At 38.4% G+C, this 26,397-nt stretch overlaps 1 protein-coding gene across 1 annotated transcript in view; it reads right to left on the bottom strand.

Moving 5' to 3' along the window:
- Positions 1-23,053, bottom strand: part of ESR1 (estrogen receptor 1) — a 114,655-nt gene extending 91,602 nt beyond the window's left edge. Inside the window, 2 exon segments of the mRNA XM_068395256.1 lie at positions 22,555-22,753; positions 22,756-23,053. Of these exon segments, the coding sequence (XP_068251357.1) occupies positions 22,555-22,753; positions 22,756-22,981 (425 nt within the window). The 5' untranslated portion in view covers positions 22,982-23,053.
- Positions 23,054-26,397: the final 3,344 nt, after the last annotated feature.

The raw sequence follows: 26,397 nt of genomic DNA, 5'->3' as shown, positions 1-26,397 counted from the left end.
GCTCCGGCAGAGGGATTGGACTAGATGATCTTTCGAGGTCCCTTCCAATCCCTAACATTCTGTGATTCTGTGATTCTGTGATTCTATGAAATGGGTTCTCTTTCATTCTCTTTCTCGGTGCTGCTAGAATCTAAACTACAACTCACTTACAGGGTAATTTTCATTAGTCTTAAGTGAAGAGTGGTGATGTAGCTGTACCTCACAGAGTAGCCCAGAATTCAAACAGTTCTGAAGCAATGGCAATTTTCTGTTTTTTTTTCTTATGCACAAAAGGTTAATAATTTCTTTCTGCACATAAGGTGAACACAGAAACACCCACACACATGCTTGATATAAATATACTTTAAAAGAAGATTAAGACTTTAAATATAACATATGGATGAACTGCACCTTGCAAATGCAACTGAAACCTTCATTTATCCCTCCTGTCCATATGTATGTTATCTTTAATTATATGACCATACTTTTCACAGGGCAAGAGCTCATCAGTGCACAGAATAAAAATAATTTATTAAATGAGCAGCTATTCTCCCTTTGTTTTTTTTTTTTTCCTGACCGTTCAGTGTCTGGTGCCTTACTATCAGTACACTATCCAAATTCAGCTATAACATCAGAATTAATTTCCTTCCAGTATTTCCATGCCACTATAGCATTTTAGCGGCTGACAGGTGTTAATGAATGTGTTTTTCCAATACTCTTGCGAGTTCAAAGGATAAAAAAATGAGGCTGAGAGAGATTAAGGTCAAAAGTATATACTATGTCATGTGAAACCTGAGTTTTTTAAGTACTCACCATTAAATAGCATTTTGAATGTTCAGACTGCTACTCCCTTGTCTGCAATTGCAAGGGTGAATGCTCAACACTTACATCCATCAGACTGTAGGGCTTCCATTCAGCACAAAGAAAATTACAACACAATACAAGACTACTTGTGAGGAGTTTGATTTAAAAGATTTCTGAACTTCACACAAGCATTTGTGACAGAATTAGACAGAGTATTTGGTTCTTCAGGCCAGCAATCAACTGCCTTCACATAACTCTTCTTGAAATTTTTGCCTCATTCCTTTTTTTAGTTATCAGTCTTCATAAGAATTTAGTAGAGAATTTACAGAGTGACATATTTTACTATATGAGCATGACACATTCCAGAGTTGATCCTTTTCATATATTGAAACAGTAGTCCACTTATGATTATCTCATAATTATGAAAATAATTATTATAATAATAAACACAAAGGCACATGGGACCAAATAAAATTTACACGTCACCTTAATTTGGGCTTATTAAAAATACAAGTTTGCAAATAACATTTTTTCTGCATGTAGCTTCTTACGTTCTAAAGAGGGCATCTAGAAAAACAAAAAAGTTACCCTTCTGCCTCATATTTACAGTCACAGACAGCAGGACTGGGACATGTTGGTGCACCTCTCACTTGCCTTAACGTAGCAGGCGATGGCAGGAGATCATTCTTATTCCCGAGCAGCAGAGGATGTGAATGATACCTCCTAACAGCTGTAAGTAGTGACACTACAAGTCCTTTATTCTACTCCAGTTAAGGAGGAGAAGAAGTAAAAGCTAGTGAATACACAGAGGTTGCTGCCACTAGTTCAGTGGGAATGTCTGCTCTGTCCTTCCAGAGCTGCTCTTTGCCAAGTACTCTCACTTGACCCACCCAGCTCCTCTTGTCCCATTATTACACTTACCTCCACCTTTGGGCTTTTCCTTTCAGTCTCAGTCACCCTGTCCGGAAAGGACAAACTCTCCTCTGCTCCAGTGGCTGGCCTGACTCGGCCTGGCTATTTCTCCCATGCCCAGACTCTCCTCATCCAAAGCTCTCCTTCTCCCTCCATCACTACTTATTTTCCCTGTGTCCTGGGCAGGAAGGTTCCACTCTTCTGCCTCTCTCTGTACCCTTGTAACCCAGTCTGCCATGATTACTTAGCTCCTGTTAATCTTAATATACAACCCTACTTTCCTTTGACCTGCCCCAAAAGTTCCACAAGCACATATTGAGATTTGTAACTAAAGAAGGATTGAGGGACCTTAGGATTGCCATTTGTTGACCACATATAACTCGTTAATCATAAAATTATATATTTTTTACCAATGTTGAACTTAAAATTTCTGAAATTCTGTGGTGAGTATCTCATTATAAGTGCTATGAACTATCAACAAGAAAAACTATGATGTTTCAAGCCAGTCCAAACAGAATTAAAATATATAAAGGTTTTAAAAAAAAAAACAAACTCACAAAACTTTCTTTATAATACTTTTAAAACCATGACATTTAATTTACATATTGGGCCTTGATTATATGATTCATGTCTCTGCCTTTTCTCCTCTGGACTGAGAATGCACCTCTTATAAGGCAAGCCCTCATCACAGTAACCACTCCCATTGGAGCCCTGAGGTTCTGTGTGCCAGGACACTGCCCATGGGATAAAATGAGGGCCAGAAACACATTTTTGGAGAACCAACTGAGAGATGACATGCAAGCCATAATATGTGATAAATGCCATAATATTTCTTGCCAGAATTTCACTTCTGAAATAAGAAAAAACATTGTCCTCTCATTAATATTTTGAAGACTATTGAATCAGCACAGAAATCTAGTTTCTGAAAAAAAAAAGTTCAGACAAGAAAATTCCTCTTTTTTAATTTTGAAGGAAAAATTATTTTCTGTGGGATTTTCATTTTGCAGAAATCCCAATTTTAAAAAGTTTTGGCAGAAAGTTTTGACACCAAAACATTTTTTTTCATGCAATACACATTTACAGTGAAATAAACATGTATATAGTAAGCAAAAAGAATCTACAGACACATCCAGCAAGACAGTTCTGCAGGGATAACTTGGTGCAGAAGTTGCTGCTAACGCTACCAGTAGTCAAACTGCCCTGCAGTCTCGATGTGAAAGTGGCATAAGCAGACCTACAGAAATTGCATACTCTGCAATCACTATATACTAACATTCAGTTAAGCAGGGACAGAGTATCACTTAAAAGACTATATATCTAGACTTGCCCCACAGGTACTCATTTTAACTTGCCCTTACAACATTTCCAATGATTAAGCCTCTCTATGTGGACTGTTTGCTGTTTCACTACCTAATGTCCAGCCCAAGTGCTCTCTGCTGGAAATTAAGCTCATTTGTCCTCAGCTATTTGACAGGACTAGAGGACATAGCCTCAAGCTGTGCCAGGGCAGGTTCAGGTTAGACATTAGGAAAAAATTCTTCACAGAAGGGGTTATTAGGCATTGGAATGGGCTACCCAGGGAGGTGGTGGAGTCACCATCCCTGGAGGTATTTAAGACTGGACGTGGCACTTAGTGCCATGGTCTAGTTGACACAGTGGTGTTAGGTCAAAGGTTGGACTTGATGATCCCAGAGGTCTCTTCCAACCTAGTTGATTCTGTGATTCTGTGATTTCCAGTTAGCCCAGAAAACAATTCAGCCACTGCTCTCTTAGTACATATTTTCTTTTGTAAGGTTCCTGCTATGCCACCTGTCAGCCTTCAGTCTTCCTTCCAGAGTCTCCTCTTTAATTCTCTCATCCTCTTGCTGTGCTCGTAAGGACTTTGCTTGCCCCTTAGTGGACATAAAACTCTGACAGAGGCCTTGCCAGTCTCTCCTAAAACAGCATATTGACCTGTTTTTCTGTTCTCAGAATAAAATTTGCCTTTTCTGCAAAAGATTTCTCTGTTGACTTTTATTTAGCTTATGATGTCTCTACCCCTTAGATAATTTTTCATTCAGCAGTCCTTTTCCCTTCTTAGAAATTCCCCTGTTATTGTACTTGTGCATTAGATTTCTCCTTCCGAAAGGCTGGGCACTGCACCGACTCTTAGAAAATTTGAGAAATATTTAATGTTTCAGGTTCTGTTGTGGTAAGCAGCACTAGAAAAACGTTCTCTTACATACTTACATTTCAAGTGGCCCATTTACAGATGTCTGCTGCTTTTAACATCTGGCAGATACCATTTGCTTATTTAAAAATTAATGGTACTATTTTATCTTTGGAGTAAAATCCCTGCAAATTATTGTTTTGATGTATCTTTTGAATCCCTGATCACTGGATGATCCTTCTACTCTTTAAGGAAAAACACCAGTGAAATAAATATTTTGATTCAATTCCCCAGGATCCAAAATAATGGCGAGCCAACTTGCTTAGGGTTTCTCTGCCCATTTCTACCTCCTGCCAGGCACAGTTTTGCCTGGGCATTATCTGTCTCTGACACCACATCTCTCATTCAGTTAGGCAATCCCACAGACTCTGGTGTATGAAGAGTCATGTAATCTGAGGAAAAAGTTTAATCTGCGGTCTAAAAGCGTGCCAAATTTGATGAAAAAGCTGTTGACAGATAAACTGCCTCTGGGCACTGCATAGATATGATTTTCTGGCAGCCATACTGAGTTCGTGTGTGGCTGTGTGGCTCCGGGGACAGAAGCAACAGGGGCCTGAGTGTGGCCATCAGCTGTGCCCACAAGTGTGTCAAAGTGGAGAGCATGGCAGACAAACATTCTGGAAGCATGGACACAGGACATCTCACTTTAGTGTAAATAATCTGAAGAATAAAATATGTTTGAAAAGCTGGAAGCATGAAAAAAACAAAAGGCCAGGTTCAGCTGACAACCTCTGGTGTATATCGTCTACAGCTTTCACACTTTTAGAAATATCATCACCCTTGTCTCTGTTAAAGTTATGCTAAGCCTCAAAGACTAAGCTGAGAAGTTGTACCACTGCATTTCTTACATGTCTTAAAATTAAAATATGGCTTTTGTGAAAAAGCCAAATTTCAGCCTTTCATATAAGAATATAACACATCCAGAAGCATTTTCTCCAGGTTTCATTATTCCTAGCGAACTTCCTTCAGAATTACTCAGTCACTAGGCTGTTTTTTTTCTTTTCTGATGTTCAGATAAACTAGCACAACCCCACCATTTGAAAGGAAAAGGTTAAATGCACTCAATAGATTGGAAAAGGGTGTTTCAGGAAGTACTGTCAGATTCTTACACTTACCTCCAGACTATTTATTTCAAAGGTAAATGCCAGCAAAAATACAGGAATCAGTCATAAATCTTCCTTCACCGTGCCTTTATAGGACTTTTATGGGCTCATGTGTTCCTTTTATTCCTGGGCAAGCCCTCTTTCCAAATATTTCAGATGTACACATTAAGACTGCAGTGTAACCAGTTACCCAAAGCTTCATTAAATTTCTAGGAAAATCTTTCAATGACCAACATTAAACAAGACATTTTGAAAGAAAAATGCTTGAAAGATATACATGTTCTCCTTTACACCAACCTCAAAACCTATGTTATATAGGAATGCAGACTGTATAACACAACATTACAATTTAGATAACATTGTTTCAAAAATTCCAGTCTAAACCTATCTCATTGCAAATGGCTATTTTTCTTTAAAATGACATTTTAAACTGAAAATGTAACTTTGAGGGGTACACTGCATCTGGAAATGAGCTTTTGAAACAAAACACTGGTACAGCCACATATGATCCCATCAGAGAAATCAGAGGGCTCTAGGCCCCAGGAAAATAAACCCTGGAGAAATAAAAGACTACATAAAGTAGTGCTTTTAAGCTCATCGAAGTGCATGCAGACCTCTTGAACCAACTGACGTAAAGCACAGAGAAGAGACAAAAATCTTTTCCCAAAGAGTTTACCACCCAGGCAATCTACAAGTCACTCTATGTCAGCTGCTAGTAAGAATACAGGCAGAGGTACCAAGCCCAAAGACATGACAAGGGCAGCAGGAAAAGAACCAGGCACTTGGGAAAATCTGACACCTGCATGTAAAAATACTTGTCTGCTTGCCCCAGAAAATGTGGTTTATCCATAGCTCCTTGTTCTTGCCCCAAAACAGTAAACCCTAGGAACAAAACCTTGGACTAACAGTGCACAGCCTAGGGCCCAGTGAAAGGAAAAAAAGTTCCTAAACTTATGGACCCATTTGTGCTTAAGCCAGTTTCATCAAACCAAACTACTAGTACATGGGACCCGCAGAATCCCAGGAATCAAGTAGATTAACTTCTTTGCAGGCCCCAGTTAGCCTGCAGTATCAGCAGCAGTCCAAGCCAGCCCAAGACTAGTACACTGCATGTTGTGATGTGACGCTTGACAGCTGAAAAGACAGAGGCACCAGTCCTAGCTGATGCCCGTGTACAAGCAATATGCACTCCAGAAATTCAAATATGTCTTGAAAGTCATATGCTTAAAAGTGTAACAAGTGTAACAGATGGGACAAAAGCACATGGCTGAGTCTTTCCAATCAAAGGACAGGTGACAAAAGCATGACAGAAGGCAAACAAATAGCCGGTCTGAAAACACGCCATATAGACCAGTCATTGCATTCAAGAAGGGTTGCATTTCACCTGCAGAGTTGGGCTGCTAGACCTCTGGAGATCATCTAGTCCAACCCCCTGCCAAAGCAGGTTCCCCTAGAGCATGCCGCACAGGGTCATGTCCAGGCAGGTTTTGAATATCTCCAGAGAAGGAGACTCCAGATGCAGACCTCAAAGTAGCATGCTTTAATTTGTCTGTTCAGTCAAAACAGAGGCAAGACGGATGCAAAGAAATATGATGCCTCACAAAATCAGGGTAGTTTGTAGGGAAACATTGCTCCAGCTGAGGTACGTGACTCATACTTGTCCTCTGGAAAGTGCTGAATTCCACTTTGCGTGCCAATTCATTCTTTGAATATTAATGAACAGTAGACCATGTGACAGACATGTTAGAGCTTGAAATAGAGCAGTGAAGTCTGGCAATGCCATGTAGCCTAGTTGTTAGGTGTGTGCTAGCTTTATAAGGCCAGGCTATGTTGACACATAGTGAAATAAAATATAATTTATCTATTACATTTGTCATAGAGGATCTCCAGAAACAGAAAGTTACATATGCTAAAAATATAGTTGAAAGTGTAGGAAATAGAAAGTAAAATTAATAAGAAATGGAACCTGAACAGATTGCTATATAAAGTGTACAATTTGAGACATCCCTGCCAAACTGATTTTCAAACTGATCTTAAATATCTTAGATCCTACAGCTCTCCTTCCCTTCAAGGAGGGCCATAAGTGTTCAACACCTCTCTAAGTAACCCCTAGATGTCACTTCTGAAAATTTAGTGTTAAAGGCTGTAAAGGCTGTCATTTTTGTTTATGTCCAAGAAGTAGTAACTGCAAACTGCTGCCAGACTGGGTAGTCTTGCTCTTCCTTCATTTCTGGCCATAGACACTTAGGTTCAGAGTAGCAAATTAATGAGCTTCAACAAACAGTCACAAGACTTGAGGCACGGGAGGAGGTCAGAAAATGCAGGGTGAAGAAGGAACGATCCCAACTGTGTGGTCACATTGGCTTACTAATGCAGCCACAGGAATTGTGACCAGAAATGTGACAGGGGAACAACTCTTTCAGTGGCAGCTTTCAGCTGATCAGACTAATGGTTACATTACAATGGTATAAAGTATTAAAATAGCAGATTGAAAAACTGAACTGTGTTCTTTTCCTCATTCCTCTGTATCTTCTCTTTCCTGCTTGTAGACGGCAGATCTTTCTGTCTTTCTTCATGTGCAGGTGTCTCAATCACCAGTACTAACCAAATAGTAAATAGTAAGAATTACAAATCTACATTATCTAAATTATCCCAAAGTAGATAATTATTCATTCAGATAATGTCCACAGATAAATTGTTATATGCTGACTATGCAATCAACAGTAAGCAAAGAGAACATGGCTCATGAAAGATAAGAAATACATTCATGTAGCCAACTGCACACAATAAGTGTTTGCAAAATTGCTTGTTGACATATTTTTGGGGTAACTCATGCAACAATGTGTGAGAAATTAGGTCTGTGAGAAATCCATGCACTTGCCTTTTGTGTTGGTGACAATTTTGTTTCAAGACATTAAGAAGTTGCATTTTGTTTTGGCAAATCCATGTCATCTATTTGTGTCATTTCTTATTCCTCACAGCAACAGAGAATAAGCTCAAATGCTTCAGAGGTGCCACAATATAGCACCTCATTAATCTTCTCACTTTTTATGGTTGATAGACAGCAATTGCTCCCTGCCCTATAAATTACAAAGGAAGGAAAAAGTCTATTAGACAAATTCACGCAGAATTAAATGTACAGTATTATGGACACTGCAGCCGCAGTTCTGTCATGACATTTAAAAACATATCATTACCTGTTCACATGGGACACACATAATACCAGTGTACTAGACACAAGGAACCCCTGCTGATTCTTACCTTTTTTTCTTTTCCAGATATGCACGCTTCTTATAAATGAAAGCAAAAAAAGAAACCACCTAGGTGTCAACTTCTGTTTGTTGCATAATATTCTTTAATGGCTACCTATGGTAGAAAAAAAACACCTATTTACTCATTTCTAGCCAAAACATTCTCTGTTGCATACAGCTGAATGTTGGAAGTGGGTGTTGCACTTGGCACAGCAAACCTGTTAACCCACCATGGTCCAGCCCAAGGCTCGACAGGGAAGTAGCAGCTCAGTGGAGCTGAGGCTAACAGCTGACCACAGCACATCCCTCCTCACCTCTGCTCTGGGAAGGCCAACAGGATCCAGTTGCAGCCACTCAGCCCCTCATGGAGTTAGGACTGAGCTGGAGCCAGCAGCTATGACTCAACTTTCTTGAACACAACCTAAAAGATTTTTCATTTCTTCGCACCAAAATGGTCCCATAAGTTTCCAACACTCTATTTCAGACATTACTCTTTCAGAAAATTATCTGAATGAGCAGAAGGTTAGGATACAACACTAAGCGCTCATCTAGGCTTACTGTGGTATAAATATGACCAAAATAAACAGACCATGAATACAAAAGTATATCAGAAGTATTCTATAAGACAAATAGGTCAGTATTTGAATTATTGTCCAAAGGCCTCTGTTCTGTGATTTACTTCTGAGTTTGGTTTTAATTTTGTTCTAACCTTAATAAAAATATTCTGAAATGTTAATAACAGTTATAAAATTGTACTATGTTTCTTCATATGGCTTCATCTATCATCTCAGGTACTTATTTTTTAATTCAGGCATGTAGCATTAGATATCCAAGCTTGAAACCATAGTCACTTGATTTCACATACATGTTTATGTAGATTTACAGACCACAAAGCTAAATAATTCTAACCAACAACAGTCTGTGGCAAAATCCAGAATCAAAAACCAGTTTCATTCAGGTTACCTTGGAAAGTGTAATATGTAAAATGGAAAGATAAGCCAACAGTGCAGAGATTCTGACTGAAGATGTCGTGTGTCTTCATTCTTGAGCCTCAGCACTCCTCCACAAATTCCAGTGGGAACTGCCACACAAAGCATCCCACCCCTGATATGATGCAGCTCTGCAGACCCACAGAAATCCACCAAACACAACAGGTATCAATTTTTAGTTGAACTTACAATGCATGAATACGTACCTGCAAGTAGGTTTTGGTTTATATTTTGTTCATATTCAAAACACCTTCTAATAAATGCTTTGGGTTCTGTTTTGTTCAGGGAGACAAGAGATATTTTTCTGAACTCGTTAGATGGAATTCAGCTAAACCCCTTGGTATATATGTGCAGATGCAAAACGCAAAAGGGCATATTCTCAGACAAGAAATTGAACTGGCTCAAGTTTTGTCCTAAGAGCTTAAAAATTGTTACTACTTCGGAAATAAAATGGTAATTTCAAGTTTAGCAGCAAGATTCCTAATGCAATACTTTATTTCTCCTTTTAAATCCATCAGTTCCCCTCAAAAATACTCTGTAGTAACTACAAGGATGTAATAAGGTAGCCTTGCTAAAGTAATGAATCATAATGTTTCAATCTTTTGTTATGGATGAGGTATACTCTCATCATTACAAATTTCTTTGGTAAGAAAATGGGCTTATAGATTAGATCTATGCAAAATCGTTTTCAATAGGAATTACTCTTCTCTAGTGGGGTGATAATTCAGTTCAGTATCAGACTTCAGCTAACAATATGAGGATTAATATCTGATCTTCTGTGTATCTGAATCTGTACCGAACTTCAAACTTATCTCAGAACCTCTGACTGCAAGTATAAATTATATTTTTACTGCATCATCTTGTACGAGACTCATTCCTTCTATAGAGCAGCTGTGCACATGTCTAATGGTAGAAACATAGCAACTCATGTCCTCAGAACATCCAAGGATTAAACAGGCAAAGAAAATAGCTTGAGAGTGCAGATAGTAACAACAGGAATCTAAGGAATAAAAGTAGCTCTTCAGTTAATTATTCTCCACGACAATTTTATTGCAGAGCCAAACACAGATCAAAAACCTGGACAGAACACTCCATTCATTTCCCAGTTGCAGAAATACCTGTTTTAAACATTTCTGTAATGATTCCCATGTAACGATTCACAGTATGCAGTAAATAAAACTTGACTAAACAATTCCTCGACTATGCTGAGATGACTGAAGTGTACAGTAAAGCTAGTGATTTTGGATTTATAAAGCACTGAAATACTTTACTTCCTTTCCATTAGATCCATATTTCTTTTTTTATTTCTAGTTGGCATATTTTAGCTGGACTAACTTATGTCTAGCATTACACGTTTTAAGGAGTCTGTTCTCACAAAAACAGTCTTGAATATCTCTCACACTTAGAGAGATAAATTTGCAATGAAAACCCTGATTTTGAATCTGGGATTCAGAACTGGCCATAGGACACAGACCTAACCCTTATTTTTTAAATTTTTCCCCTTGATGTCATCAGAAAAGGATCAAGTAGTCAGCAGACACCGACCTGAGGAATTTCTCTGGGATGAGGAGACTCTCCTCAAGTAAACTAGCATCAAATCTACCCTACAAAGACCGCCTCCAGACTCCAATCATTTTTGGCTGCTACGTGACTTAAACACGGCTCTCATCAGAAGTCATGAAGTGGAGCTGTTGGAGACCTGTTCTCATTTATTTCTTACCGTATGTCCCCTGTAATAAACAAGACAACTCATTTTGCTCTGCTTTCCTGGATTTTAGTTCTGGAACATCCTGGAGGGACAGCACAGAAGCAGGGCCAGGCTCTTAGGCAACGCAGCTTTCATGTTGCTTGCCATTTCCTGACAGATCCACATTTATTGACAATAAAGTGAATTACAGAGGTAGAGGAAAAAAGGCATGCATGAGTCAGAAAATGGGTCATACATGAAAACAGCTTGAAGCTATTAATACCTAATGCTGCCATTTAATAAATAATTAAAAAGCTGATGTTAACCATACAGCGACATTTTAGATCTTGAAAAGGCAGTCTTGGCCTAGGTAATTTTCTTAAATGCTTTTGAAAAAAAAAAAAAGGGGGTACAGACAACATTTAATATTTGCTTACGTACTGATTTTTGTACTGAAACACATCTCTCCCTCTGAAGAGTAACATCTTCAGTGCTTTGCTGAAACAAAACCAGCAAAATCCTTCATCTTAAGTCAGGAACACAATGAACTGAGGGTCATATCTCAGAGTTCATGTCAGAAGCAAATTAGAGAACATTAAAAACTGGTGCATTAAATCCTTGCTTCTCTGCAGTCATCCCTTATCTACCTATGAAATAAGAAAACGTAAGGTAGCTGAACATACAATTCCATATAAGGACTGAACTGTATTTTTTCCAATAAAAATGCTGGGTATTTGTATTTAACAAGCCTGTAAACCTCTTTTGTTCCATTTCAGATACTGTGTTTACTATACCATTGTTAGTTTACAAAATCATACTCACTGACAGAGCACCTACTCAATATTTTGGATGTTTTCACCCTTGCTCATATGTAGCCTCATCTTCTTTCTTATTCAAGCCTGCTCTGAAAACAGTCTTGTTGATTTTCCACATGTGATTTTCAATAGCGCTCTTCATTATAACAGTTGGGCACTTCACAGACACAGTTCAAGTCTCAGTCTCTGAGTACCTGTAAATTCCACTCTTTATCTCCAGCTCAGTCATCTTCTGGAGGTTCTCCTTCAACTTTAGTTTTCTGGTCCACTCCAAACTCTTCCAGATTCTTATAAAATATCTACTTTCTCCTACTAGAGCACTCTCTCTTTTCTTCATCCATGTTCTGTCTGCCAGGTCACAACAGCCTGCTACAGCACATCATCAGAGATTCAAGGTTTCTACCTTACCAGACCCACCAGATTTCTTCACTGGCCCCATTCTGTTCTTCAGTGAGACCACCTTTATTTACTCTTCATCCCATCTTCCCACCTTGCAAGCTTAGTTTTTTACTGCATTTTGCTGGAGTAACTTTTGCCAAACTCTTTAGAACTAACACAGATGAAGCAGAAGGACACTAAGGGCAGAAGAGAGACGATTTTTCTCATTCACACTGTAGTGAGATACGGGCTGCACAGATGAACTATAAGGTGGGTGGAAAAATGACTGGATTGTTAGTCTTAACCAGTTTTTATCAGCAGTTCAAATTTGACCAGGTACCAGTAGCATTCCTGTGCAATCAGTACTGAGGTGAAGATTTCATTAACAACAGGGATGAAGGGAGAAATTACAACCCTAGCAAGTTAATGACCGATACCAAACTGTGGGGAGGGAGCACGCAGAGTGGTGGGTATGCTGCAAAGCAAAGGTGCCAATCAGAGGGACCTCAACAGGCTGGAGAAATGGCCTAACAGGAATCTCATTAAGTTCAACACTGGAAAATTCAGAGCCATGCACCTGGGATGGAATAACCTCCTGCAGAAATACAGATGGGGCTGGAAAGCAGCTCTGCATAGAATAACCTGTGGGTGCTGGTGGAGTCAGCAGTGTGCCCTGGCAGCAAGGAAAGCCAAACACATCCTGGGCTGTACTAATATAAACATAGACAGGAGGCTGAGAGCAAAGCTTGTTCCTCTCTCCTTGACACTTGCAAGTCCAGTGGACAGCCACCAAGATGAGGAGGGGACTGAAACAAATGACATATCAGGAGATGCTGAGAGAACTAAATTCGTTTGGTCTTCTGAAGAGAAGGCTAAGGTGGGATTTTATTGCTGTCTTCACCTACATAATGGGAGACTTTAAAGGAGACAGAGCCAGACTCTTCTTGGAGGCACACAGTGAAAGGATGAGAGACATCTGACAACTTTGGGCAAAGAAGATTGTGATTATATATTAAAAAAAAGTTTTTCTCAGCAAGAGTGGTTCAGCACTGTAACAGATTGTCCTGTGTGGATGTGAAGTCTCCATTCCTGAGTATCTAGAAAACTCAACTGGATAAGGGCCTGAGCAACCTGGTTTAACTTTGAAGTTAGCCCTACTTTGAGCAGGATGTTGACCAGATAACCTTCAGAGGTCCCTTCAAACTTGCCTCAACCCACAGTAATAATTGCAGAGAAAGTCCTGTTCGAAAGCTATGTAGCTGTATGATGAAGCAACCTCACAGGTTTTGTCAGAGAAGGATGCTTTTGCAATCAAGTCAATATACAATCACTGAAAGAGGATGGAGCATGCATGAGACATGAAATTTCATGTAATTTAGCTACCAAATGCAAATTCCCACTGTGAATATTGAGATGCTTCAAGAGTTTGTAGCTTAAATTTGAGTAGGTTTTCTGGGGAAAATCAAACAAAAATAAACCTGATTTGACAGCATCTCCACACTAACAAGTATCAGACCTATATCTATAATAGAATGGTGTCTAGGCTGTCTGATGAAAAAGGGATTTTTTTTCATGAGTATAGCAAAATTTTCTTTCCCCTTCATGATTCCTAGAAAGTTGAGACTTTTTTTGTCAAAATGTTAAAAAAAATTTACCTGAGACAATCATCTAACACTGAAAATACGAGCCAAAGCTGGACAACATAACTAACCAAAAAAGAGAAGAACCTAGGCAGACTAATTAATAAGTAACATTACTAGAACTGTCTGTAAGTAAAGCAGAGTTTTGCTCTGGAGTGTTTAAAAATTTCTCTGCAGAATCAGACTTATTTCCACTTTGTCTGGACTTTGTATTGCTTGGATCAAGAAGAAATAGTAATTTAACTTATTGATGTGTAACCTGCTTTAGCGGTTTGACTTCTTAAACTGCAATATGCCTGGCAGATATTCTTAATACATGCCTCTTACAATTGTACTGGTTGTGATACTGTTGCCATTAAAGCTTTCAGCTGTTATTTTATATGGGTTTCTATCTCACCACCTTTCTCCATGAGCTTTATTAGAATGCTCTCAGATTTTTGATGTTCTGCTGAACCATTTCCAGGATTTGCATGCTTTTTCTCTTACTGATACCTTTGCAGATGAAAATTAGGATTATATTTCTCATTGCATGACAAGACAATGCTATAAATACTTTTCAACCCTTATGTTCTAAATAATCCAAACTACGCAAAACTATTGCAAGGCAATAAATGTGCTACGGTGGCTCATATGTTGGCAACATACACGTTTTTCCTTGCTTCTGTTTCTCGGTTTGGCTGAAGGAGGAGTATCATTTTACTGCAGAATAGAAGCAAACAGACGAAGTTGTTCTTTGACATATTAGCTCCCCAAAGATATCTAGATTTGGCGCACACTCTCAGCCATAGTATTCTTTGCCACCACTACAGTTTCCTGGATACAAGGATTCTGTGATATGTAATTTGAAACAGGGATCTTTCTGTCAAGATCAAGTTGTAACTAATAACCAAAGAAGGGAACACTTATTTGAATTAATTTCCTTTAGACACCAGCTGATACAAGTTACTGAATAATAACTAGATACTTCTTGATCAAGATAGCTCAGCAAAACAAATGTTTTAAGAATGCTTACTATCTTTATAAACTGAAAACACAGATGACAAGGTATTATGTGACTTTTTATTTTTTCCAAAGATCAGATATTATAGTACTTGCCTTCAACAGTAAAATTAAATGATTATTTTTAGAGTTAGCATCTTCTAAGCTTCCATCTGCTTACAGATCAACTTGAAGAAGAAAAAAAAAGTAAGTTTCTAAAAACTTGAATATTTAATGTAAAAAAAAATCAAAAGAAAAAGGCAAAGAGAAAGAAAGCAGTAGGCATTATATATTCCAATTTTAACAGGGCTATATGTAAAAACTGCAATGGAGGCTATCTGGAAAGCATATTATGAGTTTCACAGTCTTGTGATTTAAGATTTGAGGCTTAAATTTTATGCCACATCTTCTTCTGCAGCTGCTGTTTTCTGCACAGCATCTTCCTACCCATTTTTATTTAGCATGAGGTGAGAATTTTCCTGTGTTGCAGTAAATTTCCCTTCCTCTTTCTTGCTAGCTTTGACGCCCTATTTGTAGCAACCTAGAAAGTTTTTCATAGTCATATCTTGCAGCACAGAACAGTACTGAAGTAGGCTGTGGTGATCAAAGCAGTGTTTCTGCACGATGGCAAGTAATAAAATAAGAGGGAGGGAAGACTAGAAGTAGCAACCGAATTGGACATTTGCACCACAGACTGATGAAACACTGAAAAAATCTTCAAAGGAGAAATACAGCTTTTCCCTAGAAAATCAGTTAAAATCAGTTTCTTTATTTGGATATGATGATGAAGATGGAAAAATACACTGCTTACTTGCATAGCTTATGAATGGGAAGTGAAATGCATGGGCATTAAATGCAGCCTAGTGCTGCCTAGATGCTCACTGGTGTATCATTCTCAAAGGGAGACAAAGGCTCTCCCCTGTAGCATTCAACAGTTACTGTGCACAGATGCTGCTACCCATGTCTGGGGAGGTAGGTTTTGACAGTTGGCAGCATCGTGAGACAGCAGCACATGGAAACAGAATCCAATATATTCCACCCATGCTGTCTGGTTCGGGATGGACTGCACTCTTGAACAGTCATTGTAGACTGAAATTCCACCCACTGGACATGAAGTGGTTACACGCAGGGCTGTTCACAGTTAGTCACCAACTGCTTGTTTAAGAAGTCCTCTTAGTTACTTCTGACTTTCAACGTTTACTGTTATTTTTTTACTTTTACTAATGGCTTCCATGCACTCAGGAAAATGGAGGCATCTTTTCTTATTCATATAGATGCGGGCTGTTGTGTCCTTAGTTAAGACTGTCACTGCAATGGTTGGAAGACCACTGCAATTGTTACTTACATCTGTCAAATACGATTTATGCTTAGGACGGTTATATGTATGCTCCATGTTTCCTGAGGACCATATTTCCTTTTTCTAGTAAAAAGTTAAAATAAAATGCCCAGATCACTCCTGAATCCAATATTATTACCAATATCTTGTCAAGGAAGAAGATTAGCCTGTAGATTTATGAACTTCCTGTCTCTAATAGGTATCACTGTAAGTATGTGGTAGGTTAAATCTGGCAAGTAGTATCTCACGTGTTCATAGTCTTGCATCAGAAGAAGAAATATCTTGAGTTAGACGATGTAAGAACCCTCCCAGCAACTGGAATCTGAGCTTGGCAGAAAAGCAGAAATGCCTTGCCTTGCCCAGTGTCACATTGATCAGGGTTCTTAATTAGCTGTGGTAAATTACGACCTTTTGCAGTTCACTGGAAAGGCCACTCAAATACATAGGAATAGTGTACAACCTCAGATGTGACTTCTCTCTGTGCAGCAAATTTTACAAATAGCCTCCATAATGAGTGCAATGAAAGCAGCACTTTAAATGAGAATGTTGAAGGACAGCATCTCCTCTCTAATCTCCATTCTGATGCCTGAATAGATAACAGAAAACTCCCTGCAGACAGACCAGGGAGCTCATGTTTAGTTTCAGTGTTTCATTGTCAACAATATCTGATTACCAAAATTAACAAAATCTCAATTTGTAAGAAGTGGATGCACTTCAGTTGCAGGACTCTTCTCTGTGTTTGTTTGGAGCTATGCCTTAGCTCTGGTCAGCCTTTCTTGTTGGTTTAATAAAAAATGCTGGCATTTGATGTTCACTTTGCAATTACTGAAGTAACTGGTGCCAGCAACTAATGCTTTCCCTATCAGAGGAGATATGCAGCAGTGTTTGTTGTTTCAATAGCCTCAGAGCAAGAGTGATCAAGGCCGATGACACAGAGTCAATTCACAGTCTTTCTCTCGAGGGACATATTGCAGTGTCTATATGAAGGGACAATACAGATGGTGACCACTTTGACTCTTTAGAAACAGGAGACGTACAGGTGGGATTAATTTCACATAACTTTGGACATCACTGGTCATCCATCTTCATCCAGTAGATATCTGTACCAGAATGAGTCACTTTAGTCATCTTTCATAGTATAGAAAAAGAAACTTGCACTTTTAGAGCCTAATGCACCTGATCTATTTTATTCAGGTACCTTAGAAAGAGATAATGTGTGTGTTCACAGTGCCTCTTTCTCTCTGTGTCTCCACAGACTAAGAAGGGAGTTCACATGAAGGTTTGATGCTGTTGTCCATGCCGCGTACTATTTGAGGTGTTCTAGGTGATGACCCTCACTGACACTCACCTCCTACTCCAAAAACATATAGCCACACAGTAGGCCCTGTGTCATATCCACTAGATCCATCTGACCTTATGGCTTCTCAAATGGCACCAGATGCCTAAGGAGTGGAAAACTGAATAAAGACCTGGTGTCTAAATTTAATCAGATGAAACTCATCCACACAGGCTGCCTGAACAACCATGGGTTTTAGCCATAAATTTTAAACCCACATGGAAAGAACTTGATATGTGGGGCACTTCCTGGCTCTGTGGTTTACGAAAAAATACATCTGCTAAAGAAGTGAAGAAAGTTTTCTTTCAATAAGAAGAAAACTTGGAAAAGTAAGCTCAGAGAGAGCAGGTGAGATCCATCTCCCTGCCTTGGCAGAAAGGAGGAAAATGAGGAAGCATAACAGCTCCTTTACCCCTTTCCACCGCTGCCTGGCCTTATTCAGGGGCACAAGGAGGCACAGAACATGTGCTCCTCAGCAATAGGGGTTGGTGACTTTGTGGTGCAAGCACACTTGCAGCAGGATCCACATCAGCACATTCTCTAAGAAGACCTGCAGAAACAGCAAAGTTGGTTTGTACAAGTCCCTCATAACTATAATGCATAAGTATCTCAGAACACTTAACAGGTTTATCTTTACAACATTTCCGTGAGATAGGATAACTCCATGTTTTCCTGTCTCTTTCACTACAGTCATCTAGTGCTGTAAAATTGTAGGGATATCAGTACAAGCTCTGAAAACAGGAACACTCCGACTGTTCAAGAAACTGCCTAAACTCTTGAACTGTTCAAGAGAGGACCTCAGAACAGATTGATGCTTTAGAGGAAAATAAACAACGAAAAAAAAAACAAAACAAAACACTACATTACATAGTACTACTTCATGTTATGGAATACCTTATACTACATTAAAAAAAAAAAGAAATATTATCTTTGATTTTTGTAACATTCTTTTAATTTTAAAACTTGGAAAAATCTTCTTTGTTTAGAACTCAACATGAACAGCTAGAAAGATTCATGATGAATCAGACGAGGTAAAAAAAGTACATATTATGTTAAGTAACTGGTTTTGGAACTGATGGATTTATGAATTTCAGCAGAAGAGGGATCGATCTACATTTGTAATCTTTCTCAGTTTTAGAAAGCATTAAAAATGAAAGCTGTGATCGTATTGATTGGGACACCAGGTTTAAAATGTTTCAGTGACAATTTCAGTATGATAATTGGGACTAAAGCTAAACAAACACTTTGTTATATTAACCTAAACCCAGAGCCGGGAGTACTGGAAGATACTCACAAACCAGCCACTAAAAGTGAGGGAGCAATGGAGGATTTTTCTTTTGATGTTTCTGTTTGTACACTGATTTGCCCTGCCTCTAACACTCACCACAGACTGACAGACAACTCCACCATCAGAGAGCTGGTAGATGCAGTCCATTTTTACATGGGTTTTGGCCAAATTTGGAAGCAGCACTAAGTGCAGGCTACATAGAGCCTGAAATACAGGCACGATTTCACTTCAGATCTGAGAAGTGCAAACTCATCAGTGGGGTGACACTGGAACATCACACACTGGCAGAACAAAAAGGATTCATCTTTGCTGTTGCTCATAGGAATTTACTGAGGTAAATTAGTGACTGAAATGCTTCTGGGTTTTTCCCTGAATGAAAAAAAACCTGCCAAAAATCACAAGGAAATAACCAGAAATGGCCAGAACTCAAACTTAATAGTTAAGAACAAAAGAAACTTTTCAATTAGTTTACCATAATATCCATGAGTACAGGATTTCCTGTAATAATAAACTACTAGTCAGCATTTAATAAAAAAATCTACTATAAAAGTGAGCGAGAAAATAAAATATATGTAACATTTGAAGAGAATTAAAAACATAACTAACGCTATGCCTTCTCCCTCTTACTGGAAGATACTGACACTGTAAGATAAGGGAAAGGTATTTTAGTTTGGCTCCGTATAAAAACAGCCACAAGGTCAGACATAAAAGGGGCCATGTCAGAGACAGCACAATTTGAATTAATTAAGCCCCTTCTCTTTTCTCAAATTTTGATGTCCCATGATTTAGAAACTCCACAAAGGAGGAGATTGGTATATTTTTTGTATACTTTACAAAATCGTTCTTTTCTATATGTATTGTTATGTTCTTCAGCTAGATATAGAGGTCTGTTGTTATCCTGCCATAAGATACAAAGCCTTTTGGAAAAGGAAACACAATTTAAAAGAAATAAAACATAACTTCAGAATTAACACATATGTAGCTACATACGTGTCTATAGTCAGCACAATTTTGAATGCTTATTAACAAAATCAAAAGACATATTAGAAGTTTTCCTTCTCACATTTTGAGTTTTGTGACTGAAGATCATTAACATTTTATACAAGCATTAACAGAATACAATTTCAGCTCCAACCTAGAATGATTATTTATTGTCCTAGCCACTTGCATCACAGAATGCTTTATTTGCATCTCAAATCCATAGTATAATAGGATGATGCAATGAAAGTATTTTAGTCTTACAAGCAAAACAGCACAATTCTGTTACACAGAAATGTAAATAAGAATTGCAGAGGAGTCTTTCTGGGTCTTAGATTACTTTACTTATAGAAGCAGGCAGTCATATCGTAAACTGATCACAATCCATTTTAAATTTTGTTGGGGCTTTCAGTCTGAGAATTTTTGTCTTTACCACTCCCACTGGTAGGTTGTTCCAGAAACTCACCATTTTGGTAGATAGACATCTTCTCATCTCCAGCATTAATTTATTCATTGACAGATTACACTGCCCCATGCTCTTTCTCCCATAATCCAGTTAAAACTGATGAGATTAGCCAAATGAATAAAGCGAATTGGAAATTCATGCATAACTATATTTTTTCAAGAACTTGTTTTTAAACCCCATAATTAGATATTTAATTTTTTCCCAGACATTAAGCACCTATTGAAATTATTTTTAACAGACTATTGATGATTGGATTTGTGCCAAAACACAAGAATAAAGACCTAATGTTTAATGTTGTGAGGATAACTTTGTAAACACAATCTTGCAAATCTTAAAAGAAAAAAAAGCAATGCTTGTATTAATTTCATTCCAACACTACTGTGCCTATTAACAAAGGATAATCATAGCAAGCACTTTGAAACACATTTCTTATTACCACGTAAGATGCATTTTACAGAGTTATGGCTGGAAGGGGCTATTGAATCATTTGTATAACACTGTATGCAAATTAACAACCTGCATATCCAAGATCATAAATTCACATAATTACTTCTGCATTAAGCCCCATTAATATCTAAAACACATCTCCATGGGAGACGCCCATCCTTGATCAGAAATGTCAGGAAATAGGGAATCCAGCACTAGCCATACATGTTTACTCCAGTAGCTAAACTAAACAAGTACATTAATTTTATTTTGAAGTGCCTCACCTCAATTCACTGTTTAAAAATAAAAAAAAACATTATTTCCACAGTTGATTTTCTATTTCCAGGTGATTCTCGGTTTTGATTCCTCCTGAACTAAAACATCCTGACCATAGTACATTTTCTGCCTGTGCATCTCAACTTCACAAACTCACTATTCCACTGTTTACATTTCTAAGGTCACTTACACACTTTTCACTATAGGTTTGCACTGGCCATTCATGTGAAAAAAAGCCTTTAATCTAGCACAAAGTGCAGTTTCACTCTCAAGTCACTGGTAAACATACAAGATCTTTCTGCTCTGACATGTATTCACTCTTCCTGGAGGTACTGTATTTGGCTGCACTAAAATGCATTTTGTTTGAACCAATTCAGTTAACAGATCACTGTGTTGGACAGTCTGACTTAACCGTTATCTACCATTTCACCAGTCTTTATTCCATCTGCTCCTCAAAACTGATTAATCATTTATGAAAAGTGCAATCATCATCTGGTTTTTTGGACCAGATTCTTAATCAGGCTGAGTAGACTGTCTTTAAGAACATATGTTGCTGTTCACAGCAACATGTTATATTGTGCTAAATAAAGTCTGGCAGAGTCTGGCCCTTGTCAGTGAAAGAATAACTTGCTTTTATTTTTTCAGAGTCATTCCATTCCTAGCAAACTCACCTGTATCTCCCAAATAAACAGATACAGACAGAGTTTAGGAAGAAAAAAAATACATCTAACTGTTCACTTTGATTCACTGAAGCCCAATATAATAAGCTGATGCAAAACTATGCTATTAACACTGCACAAACATTAACAGTGTGGGTATTGCTGTGTTTGGCTATATTTTCTTGGAAGCTACAGTTCTATCAATTTCTACCACTTACTTCAGAAATTACATAAACGTTGTCACAACTGACAATAAATATTTAAACCAAGGATAATTATTCCACCCCAAAGTATTCAAAGATATTTTATCTTCCTATTCCAGACAAAAAAAAACCACAAACAAACTTTCTATTGAGGGATAAAAATACAAAAAAACACAAAAATCTTATATTTTGAAATGCAGCATGATAGATTTATGGTTAATATATATTAATGAAAATGTATCCAATAAAAAATGTAAGTTAATATGTACACAGCTCTTAGGATAGCTCATGAAGGTGGTTACTGACTGAAATACTGTCACTGAGTCAGCTCTAACTGTTTGATTAGGAAGGATATTGTGCTTCTGAACTACTTCCTATATAAGCCACTTCTCACACTGTAAGGAAGCCAGAGGAGAAAAACACTCTTACTACCAGCTAAGAGCTGAACAAACAAGCACTCACACTCAGAAATGTGTGACGGTAGAAGTCCTTTAGTATACTTCTGACAGTAATTCTAATATATTACAACAGGGAGGTCATTTGCCGTTCTTTAATCAATTATGATTTCATGTTTTCCCAGGAAACATTTACACTCATTATCCAATTTGTTTCTCATTTATGTACAGTTTTCAAAATCTACAGTTTACAGTCACAGTGTGCTGTTAATTACAGTTTTGTTTTATTTTACAGTATTTTTTATGGTCTAGATATCGTGGATGATTCAATTAAATCACATGGTCCTTTACACAAAAAGAAAAGATTAGAGCATACAGATTTCCCCATTCTAATTTTCTCAGTTCATCTGCGTAAAGAAGAACGAAAAATTATCTGTAGCATTTACCTGTAGAAGGCTGGAGGAGCAGCTTCCCTCATCCCAAAGCTGCCCTGTTCGTTTTCAAGGTAATAGGGTACCTGTTGGGTGTGATGATGGATGAAGGGTGAGAGCTGGGGCGCCGTTTGCAAGAACACCACTGGGCTTGGTGGGACATTGTTCAGTGAGTGAAATCCTGCCAGACTGCTGGACCCAAAAGATTCAGAAGAGGGGCATAACTGAGAGTAGTAGAGCCGTACACTGGAGCCGTAGTACCAAAATCATAAGTGGCCCCTTCTGGGTAGTTAAAAACTCCTGTCTTGTTGCTCTCCACGTACATGTCGCTGAGCGATCTTTCCAGGGGAATCTTCAGCTGAGGTCTGCTCAGTGTCTCCAGTTCAGTGCCTTGAATCTGGTGCAGCAGGGTAACTCCAGAGGTTTTGGTGTGAAGGGTCATGGTCAGTGCTAATGGCAGTGAGCAAGGAACATATCTTGCTTTTACTGTCAACAGCGAGATCGGCAGCTGGCAGTCCACCATAAAAAAAATACCAGAATCTATTCTGAGGCTCAGCAGAAATCATAATAAAGGAGCACGACACAGGTATTCCTGTAATCTCAGCAAGGAGGAGGATACAAACAAATACGGAGCGAGCACTGAAAACGCGCATTCTCTCTCTCGCTCCCTCCCTCTCCTTCTCTCTAACTTTTAGGAACTCCTCATCTGCGCTAATATGCATTACAAGGTGCTGGCCGTGAGCCAGGAGCTCTCTTGTGCCGACGTTGGTTTAAACATCACTTCAGAAACAATTAGTTTTGGAGTTATACCAAATAATTGTCCCGCTAAATGTTACTTCATTCTTACTAGTCATTTAATTTTTCACTTCAGGGTAGCCAGCGCTCCGCAGCAACTAACGGGAAAGAACACTTAAATCCAGCCAGGAAGAGTAGTCCAGTGGTCAGGCAGATTACTGCCTTTTATTTCCTCAGCAGGCTCCAATCTATCTGTGCTTATCTCTCCTCCCGTTTGATTCATTTTCATGTTTGCTAGAAATATGTAATGTGTACATTGTAATGACCCTGGGTAGGACTATGCTGTAACTGAGATAGGGCAAAGCAGAATGTGTGTGTGTGCAAGCGCGTGCATGCATCTGTCTGTGTGTGTGTGTGTGCGTAACGAGCCTCAGTCAATAAAACTAGCTAACAAAGTTAAAGGGTGTATGATATCAATGTAGAAGAAAAGGTTTATAATATACTTTCATCAGTAATAGCAACTTGAAGTTACTAGAGTGTAATAACAACATTAAAAAGCAAGGAAAAACTTTAGATTAGCCTAGAAATTTCTGTCTGCTTTTTAGGCTGTAAAAATGATGATGAAACAAAGCATCGTTCAGACTTTGCCACAGGAAGATCCTAAAAGTTAGGAAAAAATTATTTGATTGCATGACACGTGACCTGAATACAGGAAATTCTTTTTCCTAGTCCTGTGAACAAAAGCTCAGCAAACTTGAATTTTGAAATCAGACTAGAAAATCGAGTAATCTAAAATAATCAAATGGGATCGGCTTTAAAATAAACTGAAATGCCTCTCAAAGTTATATTTAGGAAAAAAAAAAAAGGAAGAGAGAGAACATAATGAAAAGGTATGGTATGCATGCTTCATCTTGCCAATCTCATTCCATATAGTTTTAACTTTGCAGAAACCAGTTCTCCTGAACCAGCTAAATGAAAACCTCCAGAAACTGTTCAAGCTCTCTAGCTTTATTGCTGTGGTCTGTGGTTCAGGTCAGTGAAATAGGTTAATGCCAGCCCTAAATGCACTAATATATGGACTCCAGTTATGTTTTGAATACTAGCAAAGTCTATGCTATACTGACACAACTGCACAGTTACTCAGCTCAGTCTTCAAAAAACCCAAGAAACTGAAAAATTGAATATGCAGGTCACTAATAGCTTCAAGAAAAGTTTACTAAGAAATGTTTTATTTTAGTAATAATACTGTCCTTTCAGACACTTCTACTAAAATAGCCAAAGTATTTATATTAGCAAGATTATTCTGAAGCAATACACATTTGTACCTCCGCAGGCACACAGCTGAGACAGCAGCACACACCTAAATAGGTACTTGATAGATTTCCTCAACCCACCGCGTCACCCTTCCTACCCTGTTCAAATTTCAGATTGTAGACTTTGATCAAAGAGATAAGCTTGTTTAAATAACACTGGGCTGAACATGTTCCCAGTTAAAAAAATAATAATCAGACAATCATACCCAGCAGTTCAGAAAGTCTTAGAAGAGTTATTCTGAAAATATGTCAGACAGTGTGAGAGAAAAAAAGGAGACTGTGTGCATGTTTGCATAGAGTGGGAGAACGTGCATCGGCAGAGGCTCACAAAACAGCAAGCAAGCATAGCTCTCAGCAGCCAGTCTGCTGGGCTACACAGACTGAAATGAATGGCAGTTATGAGTTTAAGGTCAGTCATTCTTATAGATTTCATTCCGTGCTTCAGTAATACACAGAAAAAAGCATTATCTCGCATCAAACTGCATAATATGAAAATTAATGTGAATCTGCCTGCCACAAGAAGTACCCACTTCTATTGCGTGCTACAAAATAGACTTTAAATTCTTACTTAAAGCATTATACAACATGTACATTGTTTTAGAATTAGTATATTGACATGCAATAAAATGCTCCAGTATAATAGCTGTGCAGAATATGGAAGATATAGTGTGCACACAGAGAGTTGACTTTTGAGTGCATCCTGTGCAACCTCAGTGCTCCTTACATGCAGTTTTTAAAAACCTCATGAATTATTTTGTGAGGGTTTGTGTTTTCAGGGATACAAATACTTAAAACTTCCACCATGTGCAAACAGCATTAAAACACACTGTAGGGTTAAGTAAAAGCTCCGTACCATTTAAACTAGGGACCCTATGAGCAGCTTTCCACAAGCCAGTGTGGAAAGTTACAGTCCTGCCTCCTAAAAGGGCTCAGCAATAGATAGCTGCAGTATCCCTGCAGCACACAACCTGGTATGCATCTCGGAAGAAAAAATGTGAGTGCCACCAACAAGATCTTAGGGACTGGCTGGGAATCCCTGTGATAGCATCCTGTAACGTTTGGCTCACTTTTTCTGTGGAAGAAGAGCGAGAGAGCAAGAAAGGGCAAGGGTGAGGCAGGGTGAGTCAAGCCCAATCCCAGGAAGAAGGTGAATTTTTTATTTGTGTACACTGCATAAAATCAATTTTTGATTCTGCATACAATATGTGGAATTTTTAGATACAAAAAAAGCTGTGAAATGCAACAGATTATCAGAGGGGGTTATTTTTCTTATCCTGCATGGTGATGACTATCCCGCTTGCTCCAAATTAACACATGTTGCAAGTTCACCCTGCTTTAGAGATGGTGTTAGATGCGTCCTCTTGTGGGCTCGCCCCACAGAAAAATGAGACCTAAGTTTCTAAAACCTGTTCTTTGGTCTTAAACGCCAGGACCTACTCCACCATCCAGTTTAATCACTTGATCTATTATATGTCAGGTTTTACATGTTATGAGCACAATATGGAAATATGTGCAGGATACAGCAATACTATTTGGTACTTTTTACCAACAGAGAAGAAGTCTATGCAAAAACTTCACTACATCTGTGATCCCCCTTCATGTAGGCCTTTAAAATATGCAGATCTCATACAGAAGGGCTTGCCTCATTCACTGCATATTTTTTTAAAAATCACATGTAGTAACGACAGAGGGTAAATTAAAACATTAATTGGCTGGCCAGCATCTTCATTTCCAGTGCTAGACAGAAGTGTTCAAAAAATACTTAGGTCAATGGGAAATCTACCTTTTCGGATTTGGTAATTGCTTCACT

This window comes from Nyctibius grandis, chromosome 1, assembly GCF_013368605.1.
Source record: "Nyctibius grandis isolate bNycGra1 chromosome 1, bNycGra1.pri, whole genome shotgun sequence".
Taxonomy (NCBI): domain Eukaryota; kingdom Metazoa; phylum Chordata; class Aves; order Nyctibiiformes; family Nyctibiidae; genus Nyctibius; species Nyctibius grandis.
This window is presented reverse-complemented; position numbering and strand designations above follow the sequence as displayed.